At 44.1% G+C, this 14273-nt stretch overlaps 1 protein-coding gene across 2 annotated transcripts; it reads left to right on the top strand.

The window, feature by feature from the left end:
• The first annotated feature begins 886 nt into the window (after window positions 1-886).
• Window positions 887-14191, top strand: LOC108629024 (MAP kinase-interacting serine/threonine-protein kinase 1). 2 transcript variants are annotated; one of them, XM_026816876.1, is made up of 6 exons: window positions 887-2752; window positions 3659-3950; window positions 5555-5692; window positions 7291-7647; window positions 7731-8301; window positions 8393-14191. In XM_026816876.1, the coding sequence occupies exons 2-6, from the start codon at window positions 3926-3928 to the stop codon at window positions 8847-8849; spliced, it is 1548 nt and encodes a 515-aa protein (XP_026672677.1). In that variant the 5' UTR covers window positions 887-2752; window positions 3659-3925; the 3' UTR covers window positions 8850-14191. The 2 variants fall into 2 exon arrangements, with proteins under 2 accessions (XP_026672677.1, XP_017886851.1); XM_018031362.2 differs by lacking the exon at window positions 3659-3950 and having other exon boundaries at window positions 917-2752.
• The last annotated feature ends 82 nt before the right edge of the window (window positions 14192-14273 follow it).

Genomic DNA, 14273 nt, shown 5'->3' with positions numbered 1-14273 from the left:
ATTTTTACATGGAAATTGTAGATCTCGTCATCCTCTACAAGAAAGATCATATGCAATTTTTCCGTATCTCCAAGGATTTAGGAGTTATTGAGGAAAAACGAAAAATTTTTCCAAAAGTTCGCCGTTTCGACGCTGAGATGGTCGGATTTTGTCAACATCAATAAAATGCCAAGTAATCATATGTAACTCATTAAATATCGGAATTAGAAGAAAACTGCACTATTTTTAATTATAGGAAATGCGTTTTTCTACGGTACATAAACTTTTGGGATTGACTGTGTAGCCAATACATCTTTAAAGTCGAGGAAGCAGAATACAGTGAATCGGCTCACGTAAACAATCGATCTTTACGTAATACATAATGTATGCGTAATATAAGTAAATAGCATTTTACGACATAGATAGGGAAAAGAATAGAAAGAGGAGTAGGAATATAGTATGTGAACGCAGTTCACTGATTATATATTATGTATAGAAGCGGGCAACAAGTTCACGCGATGTCGTCCGATTAAAAACAAACTTCGATGGCCGACGGGAGTTTGCGCGTAGCGTAAAAAATGATCGTACGTCCGTCCATTTGTTGAAACGGCAACGACACGACGACCACAGAAGCCCGAGCAATGTTCCTCGTCTTTAGTCTCTATTCCCCCCCCCCCCTAACTTTACTCCTCCCTGTGCTCCGTTCTTTGTCCTTTCGCCCCGTATTCATCTCGCCGCTCACGCCAGCATTTACCTATACGTAAGCGTTCTTCTTACGTACACATGCTGGGACTAGCAAACTCGTTTCTCTTCCTCTTGCAGCCATCGCGTAGAACAAGGAGGCCATGTTCGTATCGCGTGATGTTATACGTGGCTACCGTGCGCGCGCATCTCTTCCCAAAACAACACACGCCACGACCGCGGCGTCGTCATTTCCCGTTCCCATCTGTTTATCCTTCTACGAGATGTTTTAAAACGACGTAAATGACGCTAGACGAGGGAACGTCCACTCAGGAATCGATTCGACCCGGCCATCGAAGACAGCGAATAAACTCGTCATCTCGAAACTCCATACCTTTTCGTAAAACGTTCGATGCTGCTTCATTACCGGCGACAATACGTTTACAAACATATGGCCAGCGATTCTCATACAGCCGGCAAACGATGGAACGTGAAATAAAGTATTGTAAAGGCTTTGGTCGATTATCGTTCGAAAGAGCTGGTGGGTACGTCCATTGAAGTCGAGGTAGAAATAGCGTAAAACTGGTACCGAGCAGTTCAATAACAAATATAGCTGGGCGCGGAGCGATAGGAGAACCTCTGGCGCGTCGATTTGAGGCGACGATGTCCTCGAGAAAAATTTTGTTACACATACTCGGATTCAGATAACATGGTTAGCGAATTGGCCGAGTAAGAGCGTAAACAACGTGGAACTTGCATCATGCGATTCATAATTCGTAATTAGATACTCGTGTATATAGTAGATAGGTGTGCGGATTGGATACGTGGACGAAGAGCATAGCAGCGCAGCAAGAGAGAGCCCCTGGCTGGGAGCTACGTGACGATTTCAGAGGGCGTCGACGAAATCGTCCGATCCGTCGCAGCGTAGAAGCAGCTTGTGGGAGAGGAGAGACGGGAGGACGACGTTTGGTAGGGATCGAGCTGGGTCGACGTTAGCGGAGACGGAGGGGCCGCCGCTGTTAGTAAGCGAACGCAGCCATCTTGCGAGGTTCAGTCGGAAACCAACTGCCGAGCAGTGAGGGAAGGTGAATGAACAGAAGACCCGATGTGTTAGCCGAAGGATTTTTAATGCGCTTCCGAGCCCGGTTACCGCTACGTGCGAGAAGAGGCTGTGCGATACCGACAACGGAGCACCGACCATCAGGAGATTTTCGCTTACGGAGAAACCCCGGTTTATCCTGCGAAAGAGGAGTCGAGGGAAGAGCGGAAGTAGGCCAGGTTTCGAAGCTGGGTCTGGAAGAGAACTCGAGGCGGAATCAAACGGTCCTACGGATATTTTGATTCTCCTCGAAGAGGTTTGCTCGCTGCTCGTTTAACATCTTGTCGGATTGAAAAACGGTGGCGGAGTCGATCCGGTAGTGATCAGAGAAAAGGGAGGCAGCGGCAGATCGTGAGAAATTGAAAAAGAAGGAAAGAACGGAGGCTGAAGAAGATATATCTTCTGAGGAAGAGCAGTGTCCAAGTCTGTGATAGTATTTATTCAAACGATTCATCCGCGACGCGTATCATCGACTACGGTAACATCGCCTGTCGCTGGTGTAAGTCACGAAGCAAGTTGGAAAAACAGAAACAGAGAACTAGGTAGCCTTTATATATTTATTTATATCTGTGATACCGACACTGATATACATCCAGCTGTCCCAGGAGAGGAAAATCGAATAAAATAGTGCGCGTCGGTAATGACAGAAGCATAAAATACACGAGAACACCTCGCACACGAGATTCGGGAATTTCGGATAATGGGAGAGAAGATTATATCAGTATCTTAGTGGACGTAGATGTTTTTGTATATACAACTGACTCTTTTTTACAATTATTAAGTGAAAGAACACGATAAGAGAGATAAAGTGAGTTTATAATCATTGTTCGTGAAGTAAGGAATAAGGAGCACGAGAAGAAGCCTCGTCTCGAGAAAAAAACATACCATTTCTCTTCGGTTCCCTTTTGCTAATAACCGAGCTGAGTGGTATCGTCAAAATGGTGGAGAAAATCTTGGAAGAACGAGAGGATGGGTGCCAAGAGGCTGGACGAGGTATGAATCTATCGATATTCTATTAATGCATATCATTCTCCTCCAAGGTAGCTCAAACGATGCCCCCGCGTACGGTTTTAAACCATAAGACGATATAGAAATCCCATTGTATCGCGATGGTGCATGCTCACTTTCTCTTGAATAAAACCCTTGTCATTCTTACGTGACGTTTAACCAACATTTGCCATTGTACACCTGATACTTCGTTGGGAAGCTCGACAAGAAATACGGTAAGGGTTGGTTCATCTAAATGCCATATGATACGAGATGGAAATTTGTAAGATCAATCGCGGAAAAACACGGTACGCGACACTCGGAGTCGGTTGATGGTAGAACTTTCTCGAAGCCGGTACGCGCGGTGCCAACAGTCTTCGCTTTTACTTTTCCGTTTCGTATAGAACTCACGATTTTTGCGTTTTCAGCATCCTAATCGACAAGCGCGAGTCATTGTAACGCCGGTAACATCTTATTTTTCGTACGAAACGAAGACTCAGCTTTGTCGTTCGGCAACATGTTCTCGACTGTTCCCTATGGTTTGAATTTCATCGAATCTTGCAGATTTCCAGGTTCGATCCTAACGAAATCGACCCGAACCGCAGGAGAGTAAGCGTTAAATTTATACCACCTATTGCGTTTCCTCTGTTCTGTCCGACGCGCGTACAAGTTATTTTTAGCGTATCGCATGTACTTAATTCGTTTCGAGTAACTTGCAACGCATTTATTTTGATAGATTCATCGTGTTTGATCCCTTAGTTGGAAAGTTATCGAAGGGACGCCAATTGATTCAGCTGTGCTAATCTATGTGGGTCGTTTTCAACCTTAACACGTATCCCTCCCATTGAAAGAGCACCATTCAGTGTGTTTTGTACGCGTTATCATGTTAAGACTCGCTTTTCTCCAAACTAGGTACGTTCTGTTCTTAACGAAATCGCATAGAACGTTGGGGAAATGGAAAAAATTCAACGATCGAAGCCGCGTTGTTTCGAGAAACGATTTGATGTTGGGGATCAGGAAACGGGTAGCGGTCGCAGAACGCGAACAGCGAAGGGCGAAGGTTAACGAAGGACGGGCTCGTGCCGAGGGGAGGCCGAGAGACTACGCAGTTACGCAGCACCGCGTAGTTGAATTATTTTCGAGGGTCGAAGTGGGTTAGTCGGTTCGTGTTCGAGTTGGATGGAAATCGTGAAGGAGAGCGATGGTAAGGGCACCCCAAACAAAGACCGAGCCGGGATCTAAAGGGGTGGATAGAGAAAGGGAAAGAGAGAGTCCTCGCGCGCATGTCGCGCTGGTTGCTATCCCCTGATTTAAAGGGAACGTTTCAACAGGGAAGGACGACAAATACGTTATGCGAATTCGAGAGGGGGACCACGGAACTCCTGCAAAAAACTGATTCATCTCATCGAGAAAAACTTTATTCGCGATACGGAGAAGTTTATTTGTTGTTATTGGAGATCGATGGAGGAACGGCAAGATCTTATCGTTTATGTTCATGGCCTTGACCGCGCTAATAGATTACGCATCACCCGGGTTTAGTATAGATTTTAATTATCAATGAGTTGAAGCAAAACTCGTTCGCATGTCTTCCGCTCGAGAGATTGAACGAGGGATGTCTTATCGATTTTGGATGTTTCTTCTTTTGAAATTTGGTAGGATGCGGCGAACAGCAAGCGGCAACATTATCATCCGGTGTGCATGTGTATCTCGCATAAGATGGCGGCGTTCCTTTTCTGTGCCAGTCATTGAACTCCGAGCCTCTCGGTGCTCGACCGTGTTACTCCTTGCGTTCGCCGCCGTCGCATCGCCAGTGCGAACAACAAAAATGTATTACTATTCGCTGCAACTTGAATCATGCTTCCGTATCGCGATTGTACAACTGCTACAATTCTCTCTCGTTTCCCACCAGCGGCTATCGCGCCGTTATCGAATTATTTTCATTCACATTCTTTCGTCAGTAATAGCAACAGTAAATAATAATATCAATGTAGATTAGTTGACGAATGCAAACCAGAGTGCAAATACATGTCGTATGAATGTTCGTACAAGTACTTGGCAAGTACCTGTTTAGATCGTTTAAAGATTTATTATTTTCATTTCCATTCATTTGTCACTCTTCTGTATAAACTCAGAAATGATTCTTGCTCTATGTTATTCGCTACTACGTGCTACGTTAGTAACGTTGACTCAAACGTTACGAGTGCAACTACGCCGTTTGAGACAAATCGAATACGTAATCTGTAATCGTTCGCGACTGATAAGACGAATATTATCGATAGGTGTTGAGGAAGTAAGTGATGAGTAATGTTATCGTTGTCAAACGATGTAGCGTACTATAAATGTGCATGCACGAAAATAAACATATATAGGGTGTCTCAGAAAAAGTGTTAGAGCCGAAAAGGGGTGATTCTGGGAGTGTTTCTGAACAACAATTTCCTTTGGTAAAATGCAAAGTTATGAATCGTTACCGAAAAACGCATAGGGCCCGCGCTCACATGTACATCACATGTACTCTCATTGATCAGTGTTTTTCGTTAATAATTTAAAAACCAAATCTCACTTTGCATTCTGGTAAAGGAAACTATTGATCGGAAACAATTATAGAATCACCTCTCTTCGGCTCTGAAACTTTTTCTGAGACACCCTGTATAGCGGTAACAACAGACGTGTCGTCACGTGTATACGCCGCGCCGGTCGGATGATTCTCCGCAAATTGCGCAACGTACACGTTACACCGATGACACGTAACGCGGATATACCGTAAGCCGGAATTCGCGTTGCTAATCGAACGCGGTGTTTATGTTACAGAGGAGACGAATTGCAGGGATGCGGTGAACGCGACCGGCGAATCTATGAGCGCTGTGCAAGCGCGACAGGAGGAAGCTAGACGCAAGAGACGTAAGAAGAAGCGGTCTGGCTCGTCCTTGATGTCTTCTTGCTTCCAAGGTAAAATTCGAAACTTCTCCGAACGCTTACACCGTAGTCAGGTTTCCATCGATTTAACGATGCGTTTATGTATTTCATCGAGTCGCATCGCACAAACGCGCTACGGTCATTTTTTAAACATCGTCGGAAGAGTCGTGTAAATTAAGGAGACGATTACATCACATCATGGTTGGTAATTGAACAGTCGAGTTTTTGGATATGTATGCTCGTGTCGACGTGTAACCGTGCTCGGGTGACTTTGCGTTTCGTTTGCAATTAGCTGCACAAGTTGAGAACGTTCGGGAAACTCGTGAAGCGATCGATCGTCGCAATCCTACCTTAGCCTTTCCTTCTAAACAGGACCTAGTGCAATGGCCTGGCTTATTTTTATATTTCAATACGTAGGATCGTCGATTCGCACGCAAAATATTTTCCAACACGTCTACGTTTCGTTCTTACTGAAACTTTGTACTACGAAATATCTATGTTCACAAGAATTTCCAGTTAACGAAACCCGAACGCGTATCGTTTATGTACATACACATTTTCATTGAGTAACGAATCCTGTTCGACTGAATCGATTCATCAGCGACATGTGAAACTGGCGATGAAAAGAAATTCGTGCCGTTTGAAAATCAACTTCCACGGTTGAAACTATTACCGAGGCGTTTATGCGATCGATTCGTAGCGGAGTTTCAGCGTTCGAGAAACTTCTCCACTCCCGTGCTTCCATCCCACTACCCTGGTGAACACTATGCGTAGTACCTGCACGTACACGATTACAAGCACTTGTGCGTACGCTACTATTTGGACCGCTTCCGTGCCCTTTTTCCCACTTCCTTCTTAAGAAGTCCAGGTCCTACGCTATATGAAATTAAACGATTAGAAAGTGAGTATTAGTATTTCGAAATTCTCGCGATATGGATAAGATTAAGGATCGACACTGAGGAGGAGCTACCGACGAAACGTGATTCTAAGACGGTAGCTTCGTTTCCAAGACTCGAATATCGGCAACGCTCAGGGAACTCTTGACTATGCGGCAAAATCTGAATCCGCACCGTCGTTTTACCACCGCTGCTACAATCGAGTTAGATTAGATGTACCTACATAATGCGAAAAGAGCCAACAGGGGAACGTGGAAGAGGAGGGGAATGAGGAGGTCGCTGTATAGATATTCAGCTGTGTTGCCAAGCAAAATCATCGTGGTTTGACGCGGAATAAAACAGGAATAAGAATATGTGTACGTATGAAAGTACTTCCGTGGGTTAAGCGAAGTTGCAAGTTCGTATGTACGTCCATCGTTTGCAACGTTGAACGAGTCCATAGAGGGAATGGAACGGAAGTACTACATATGTATCGTGTTTGATCGTGGGTAAGAAAGAGGAATACAGATTTTCAAACAAGAGAATTATTTACACGAATGAATAATAATAAAGGATATCGCGCACCACCGCGCGGTCTTGGACCGGTGCACGTGCTACGAGCCACGATTATTTTCGGACAAACTTTCCCCGTCGCCCCGTATCCCCGTTGTTCTCTCTCGTCGGTATTCGCCAAAGCGACCCGCGCACGAGCTAAATAAAATCGCTATTAAAAACGTTTCTTTTCTCGTTTTTCAGAACTGTACAAATTGACTGGCGAAGTTCTTGGCGAAGGTGCTTACGCTTCTGTTCAGACATGTAGATCGCTCTACACGGATTTGGAGTACGCAGTTAAGATAATCGATAAGATTCCTGGACACGCACGGGCGCGCGTATTCAAAGAGGTCGAGACTTTCCACCACTGTCAGGGGCACCCGAACATCATCCAGTTGATCGAGTTCTTTGAAGACGAAGAGAAATTTTATCTGGTGTTCGAAAAGGTGAACGGTGGCCAACTTTTGACCCGCATACAGGAGAGGATTCACTTCAGCGAGCGCGAGGCGAGCGAGATAGTCCGAGAGATCGCGAGCGCGCTAAATTTCCTTCACAAGAAAGGTAAATAACTCGGAAGACATGCTAGGCGCATTACAATACCGCCCGTTGCCTGAACCATTCTTTTCTCGTTTCGTTGCGTCTAGGTATCGCTCACAGGGATTTGAAACCGGAGAACATTTTGTGCGTCTATCCGGACAAATTAACACCGATCAAACTGTGTGACTTCGATCTCGGTTCAGGCATTAAGTTCAACAATTCGCTGTCGAGCCCCGTAGCCACGCCACAGCTTCTGACGCCGGTCGGCAGCGCCGATTTCATGGCTCCCGAAGTCGTGGAGGCTTTCATCGGGGAGGCGAACTACTACGACAAGCGTTGCGATCTCTGGAGTCTCGGGGTGATCACGTATATCTTGCTGTGCGGTTACCCGCCGTTCTATGGGAATTGCGGCTCCGACTGCGGCTGGGAGAGAGGGGAGAATTGTCAAGCTTGCCAGGAGCTCCTGTTCAACAGTATTCAAGAGGGCAAGTACGAATTCCCGGACAACGAATGGAGCAGTATCTCGGAGGATGCGAAGGATTTGATCAGGGGTCTACTCGTCAAGGAGGCCCAACAAAGGTTCAGCGCGGAGAGCATTCTGAAACATCCGTGGATCACTCCCGGTCCGAATTCCGTCGAGAATACCGAAAAATCTCTCACTACTCCTCATATCATTAGGTTCGTTCTCATCGTTAATTTGATCATATCCTGCGTTACGTACGCATGTATCATGCAACGAGAGGTCTCACCATTTTTCGTTCGTCCCCAGGAGGAACAATTCTGCTAGAGAACTCTCGGCGTTCGCTGAATCAGCAATGGCTGTGAATCGTGTGGTACTTCAACACTTCTCCGTGAATTTGCAAGAACTGACGGAGAAGAGGGAGCCGAGATTGTCAACATCGTCGACGGACGAGGACAACCATCCTTACGGGCACATGTCCGACTCGGGCAGCGAACTGTCGGAGCACAGTAAGGTTTGCGCGAATCATTCCTCGGGAGAGTTCGACGCGCGTCAGAAGAACTGCTGCTCCTCCTCGATCGACCGAATCGAATCGGCGAAGGTGATCGGGAAGAATCGGTTGATCGGGAAGGAGTCCTCGCTGCATCAGCTGTTCGGTTTGTCACCGCCTAGCGAGAGCCGTCTGATGCAGCGCCGACTGAAGGCTCGATCAAATCTGCTCGAACTCCAGACCAACAAACCAGTTATCATGACACCGAGTGGCTGAGAAGTAATATCTTTTCGTGAGAAACAAGCATCTCCTTTCTTGGTAGCGTATAATTCGTATTTACACGTCTGCATGTACAGATACGAAACAAGTGTGTACAATAATGTTACATCTCTATCGACGATTTACAAACGGTAACGAGTGATTCGAATCCTATACGCGGTTGACTTTGAAGGTCGTGTTTCGTTTGAAAGTAACGCGGGGGCATCTTTACTTCGTTTTCTTCATCGTTCGCATTTCTTTACGCGTATTCTTTGACTGGATCTTGATTCGCGCGACGATACGACCTTTTATTGGACACGCGAGCACGATTAGTATATACATCGCGACACGCGTCTTTGGCGCGTAACTCTCGGACAATAATTTTTCGCGATTTCTTATTCCACGGAATTTATAAACATCGCGCGCGAATTCCATCGTCTCTTTTTCTCTTTCTTTCCCTTGTTATCTCGTACTAGTTTCTCTGACGTTTCCTGCTTTTTAACGTATTTAAGTTCGTAAAGATGCAGCTCTCCTTCAATTCGTTTGTCACGTTCTGCTTTACGTTCGTTAAACATCGATATGAACGAATGTACAGCGGGGGAGGCATCGTTGTTCCGTTGTATTTAAATCGAAATTTAAATTCGACTTAACGTTATCGTTGCCCTCTCGGTTCCGAATCTTCACTCGACAGCTGTTAAAAGTGTTCCTAGATTGTTATGTTAAAAACGTTATACATGACGCGACGTAAAAGAACTACATAGGTAGATAACTCTGTACTTATTTTTTCACTGTAGAGATGATGCAGATGTATGTTCGTTCATATTGATTTAACGAAGAAGTTTTACATGTATAAGCAGGTAAAAAATGTAGGGAAAAAGTTGTTCAATGAATTTTTGTGTTCAGTATTTCCGAAGAGAAACCTTCCGTGGTTGCTCGCACTAGTTTTTCTTTTTCCTCCCATTTGTTTCTTTAGTTTCGCGTCGTATCTCGTGCCGCGGTTACGACTAATGAAGCGCTTAGACATTTCTCTTCCCTACTGACATTCATTTTTTTGAGAACGGCAAAGAGTCTTCGAATGAAAAAGAAAAAAATACAAAAAAAAATAATAAAGAGAAAAAAACAGAAACGGTGTTAAAGTGACAAAAGTAATAAAAGAATGCGCGTCTCTTGGTGCATGTTACGAATAGTTTGCTCAGTAGGTATCTAAGAATGTAGTAGAGTGTAAGTCCGAAAATGTCGCGAATAAGAATACCCAAGAAAGGAAAAGAGAATAACGCGTGCTTACGTCGAGAAATGAGAAAGGGGCGACGACTACGGCCATTTTTTGTAAATGTCTCTTAAGTATCTTTGTAGGAAGTTAGCACGTAAGGAAGAATATAAGAAAAAGTTAGTTTAACAAAAAAAAAGAAAAAATACAGAAAAAATTGTACCTGCGTCGTAATTGATTAAGGGGAAAAAAAGAAATACAGTGAGAAAGCGAGAGAAAGAGAGAGAGAGTGATTGAGTGAACGAATGAGAGCGGGAGAGTGATTTCCACTGCGCTGTGAGATATGCACGTGCATTGACGGAAATAACTACGAACCTCTAGACTACACGAAAGATCACATAAAACACAAAACATCCATTAATTACTGTTACGTATTTTTGTAGAGTTTTATCGATGAGAAAGAGAGAGGAGTGAGAGCGAGAGTGTCGTTTTATCGCGTCTACCCACCTGCAGTCACGATCACCGTCGATTGCAAACGACTTCTTTTCTTCGCCAAGCAATTCTTATTTTTACGGAGTACAAGTATCGTCGATTGTCCGAACTGACAACAGATCTGTCCTGATGATCGACAGGCGTTTCCAGTGCACGTTGCGTAAACATGAAATTTCGTCGAACGTTTGTCTTGGTTCTCTAACGCCTAAAGAGATCTAGACGCGTATATAACGATACAACTGCACGTCCTATCGCGTGAGATTCGAGAGGAAATTTATAAAATGAAGCAACGGAGATTGGATCGCAGTATGTGTGTGACACGACACGCAGTGATTACAGTATATGCATATGGGATCGTACTGTCCGGTGGGAGACTTTTTACTCAGGGCAGTTGACGAAGGCTGCGTAAATTTGTTACGAATTGCGCACACTTATCGCGCGTTTTGAAGAGAGCCGAGGAGATAGAGATAGAGCTTACGATGCCTGTATGCGATCCGAGTCCATCCAGGGTTATCGAGTCATCGATCGTTTTAACTTGTTCTTCCTTCGCGATGAGAGCGACCCTAAAACGGAGCGTGTCCGAAGTATGGGGTATTATTTGAGATACGCGGTGGTAGCGAACACCGATTCGTTCAGACGATAAAGGGCACACAGGGACTGAGACACGGGTTACGCTAAAATTTCCTCTCGAGGATGTTCGATCTTTCCGAAGTCTCTCTTATATACATGCGTCATCCGTTTTGCCATATTAATCTCGAATGAAAATTCGATGTCCACAGAGAGCGATAGATATGTATCTCGGGCAACAGCCTGTATAATCGTTAACAAATGTTTGGTTGCAGCGGTACACCATCCATCGGTTTGAATATTAGAGTATATACGACAGTATATGCTGTAAGGTCTGAATGTCAAGCCTCGAGCGAGAATCTTGTCTCCTTGAAAATTGAAACATTTGATAACGGGATGAGCGCTGTCAATTTGTCGGCATCGATCTTTATAACTGGACACGGTATGAAAACTAGTATCTGTATCATGTAATGAAAGACTTGTGAATTTATTCTCACCGCTTCCAATTGTAGAGATCGGTGTCACTCGAACGTTGTAAAGAAAATAAATCGTGCGAACGCCTAGTCGCGTAATTGCACGTGCTTACGACGTAGAAACGAGAAAAAACATTATTTAATATTACGTATATCGGTTTCTCGAACCACGGAAACCGCGATTTTTGCCCCTTTTTCTTTGGTAGGTCGGAAGATACGACCGTGCGACGAACGGTGAACAAGAAGTGGAGTGATGAGGGGATACGTGTTCCCGCTGGCGCGTGATCGTTTCTTCTGGCTCCGACTTAGTTTTACCTTTGTTCATCGTAGATCGGTGCCGGACGCGTTGTAACGTCCACTGAAATTCTCAGCATTTAACGACTCAATTCAAACCGACTCATTTTTCATTTGTTCTTTTCATTTGGTTATTACGCGTCGACACGATTTCAGTTCGGTAAAAGAATCGAGCCCATTCTCGACCGATATCCGATTGCAACCATTTGTATCTTCTACAATTCAATTAGAAATCATCAGGGATCGGTATGGGTCGAGCGACAAAACATATTTTCAGTGTGTTGATAAATCAAGTGCAGACAAATACTTTTTGCGAAGAACATTCAAATACAAGAGAACGCGAAAGAATGAATGTGTGTGTGTGTGTGTGCGGGACAGAGAGAGGAAGAGAAAGAGATGAGCAGTGACAAATCTGTGAACTCGAAACGATCGAATCTATATATGGCCATAATAATATAGATCTACAAATTGTAATAACGCGGGGAACGTGTGCGTGTACGTAATATATGCGACATGTGTGTGCATGCGTGCAGCGAAATCTGATGAAAAAAAACAATATTTAGAGTTTAAGTTTAACCGAAAGGGTAAACATCTTTGTATAGATTTGTAAAAGTATACACGCGTGCTGAGACACCGTTGCGGTAATCGACGAATCTTCGCACGATCGCAATTTTCAAAAGCATCCACCCACCACACCGGTTTTTTAATTCGAGTTCGAAAACAGATGCCACTTACCCCTGAACATCAATTTGAATCGAGTGAGCGCCGGGTTCTCTAAAATTCGTCCATCAAAAATCACAGGACATCTGTGAACAACTGATGTTCGACGTACTTATCGCAGCGGTGTGTTAAGACTTGTGTGCGCGAAACACGCAACACTGTTTACGAGTTTCTTCCGGGTGACGAAAGACGCTTCTACCCTCGCGTCTCCGTCCTCGAATCCACGAGAGCGCAAACGAGATCGTGACTTTCGAACGTGTCAAATTGTACAAATTTGACGAGAGGAAAAGCGAGAAATTTTATTCAACGAACGTTCGGTCTCGAGTGGATCGAGAAGGAATCGAGTGCTCGTCGAATATGATTTCTACTTCGAGTACACCTTGGAAGAGACAGCATTTTCGTTATATTTTCCTTTTTTTTTTTATTCTGAACAGAAGTCAGTATACACAAAGAGATGAGAGAGGCAAGGGGAGAAAGAGAGAAAGAGAAAAAACTGATAAAAAATATCCTTGAAGCATCGAAATAAAAAAGAACGTCAAAGACGCCTTTTAAATGAACGTATTATCTTTTGTTTCTTTTTTTTAAGTTCTGTTTGTCTTTCCGATATTTACAGAATTCCTCGGATGTGCGGTAGCTGCGATTCGTTTGTATCGTGGACATTCAGGAAGAAACCCGTCGTTGCTCTTCATCAATTTTCGGATGATCTATCAGTTACGTATATTTATATACATACACTGTGTCAAGAGTCGCTAAACAATCGTGAGAACGATGCTCGTCCTTTTTTCTGTGAAAAAAAAGAGACGCAAACCTCGTATACAAAGATACACTTTTGTACGTAAACCGAGCAGAACGGTAAGAGGAGCAGAACGAAACGAGAAATACCTAACGACGGGAACGGGATAAATGCATTTTTACGATTTTCGAAGATGCATACGTTGGAGCAATAACGCTTCGCGTGGATGATTTTTCTGATCGACAAAAACAATCTTCTCCAAAAAAAAAAAAAGACAAATCTCTTGTAAAGTAATTTCGGCTGCGACTCGAACTTGGGTTGCGTGTGAAAGGGAGAGAACAAGAGGTTCATACATGGACGGAGCATTAGCTTCCAGGTGAAGATTCAGTGCAGCGACTTCGATTTCAATATTCTTCGTTAATCACTATGTGACAGATGTTTAGGCCTTGCCTATGACACCACAGGTACAGAGTAATTTCGAATGCATTCGGCCTCAGCCGAGGGGACCATGTACCATTCTTCTCGTCGTAACTATACCTAAACCTAAACGCTTCGACTCATAACTCCCTTTAGCGTCATAAAACCAATACTGATCAGTAATTTTAATTGTTCTTTCGAAACATTTTTAAATACAAGCGTTGTTCATATGGTTCCCTAAACATATCATGACCACGACTCAGAATCTTCCTATTCCTCAGAGTTAGTGCTCCGTCTCCGTCTATGCGTAGACGTCTGTGAGAAGGCTGTTTCTGGCCAAGCTTGGTTTCGCCTAGTTACGGAAAGCATTGTTTCTTCATGTAAGAGCGAGCCAGTCTTACGAGAAAACTTTGTAAGCTTCCTAATAAAATAGCATTTACTCGATAGAGTTTGTAAATATTATGTCTACGTTTCGTCACGATTCGAACTGCTTAGAATTATACCTCCCATCGCGTTATCGATCAAATACAACTCCCACC

The sequence above is a fragment of the Ceratina calcarata genome, unplaced genomic scaffold (genome assembly GCF_001652005.2).
Source record: "Ceratina calcarata isolate Rehan_Ccalc_2016 unplaced genomic scaffold, ASM165200v1 scaffold551.2, whole genome shotgun sequence".
NCBI classification, from domain to species: domain Eukaryota; kingdom Metazoa; phylum Arthropoda; class Insecta; order Hymenoptera; family Apidae; genus Ceratina; species Ceratina calcarata.
This window is presented reverse-complemented; position numbering and strand designations above follow the sequence as displayed.

Bases quoted from the DNA above. Each gene is read 5' to 3' on its own strand.
- LOC108629024 (XM_018031362.2), top strand. From the start codon at position 2,698: ATGGTGGAGAAAATCTTGGAAGAACGAGAGGATGGGTGCCAAGAGGCT. The intron at 7,648-7,730 runs GTAAATAACTCG...CGTTGCGTCTAG, and splicing joins AAATTTCCTTCACAAGAAAG to GTATCGCTCACAGGGATTTG. The intron at 8,302-8,392 runs GTTCGTTCTCAT...GTTCGTCCCCAG, and splicing joins ACTACTCCTCATATCATTAG to GAGGAACAATTCTGCTAGAG.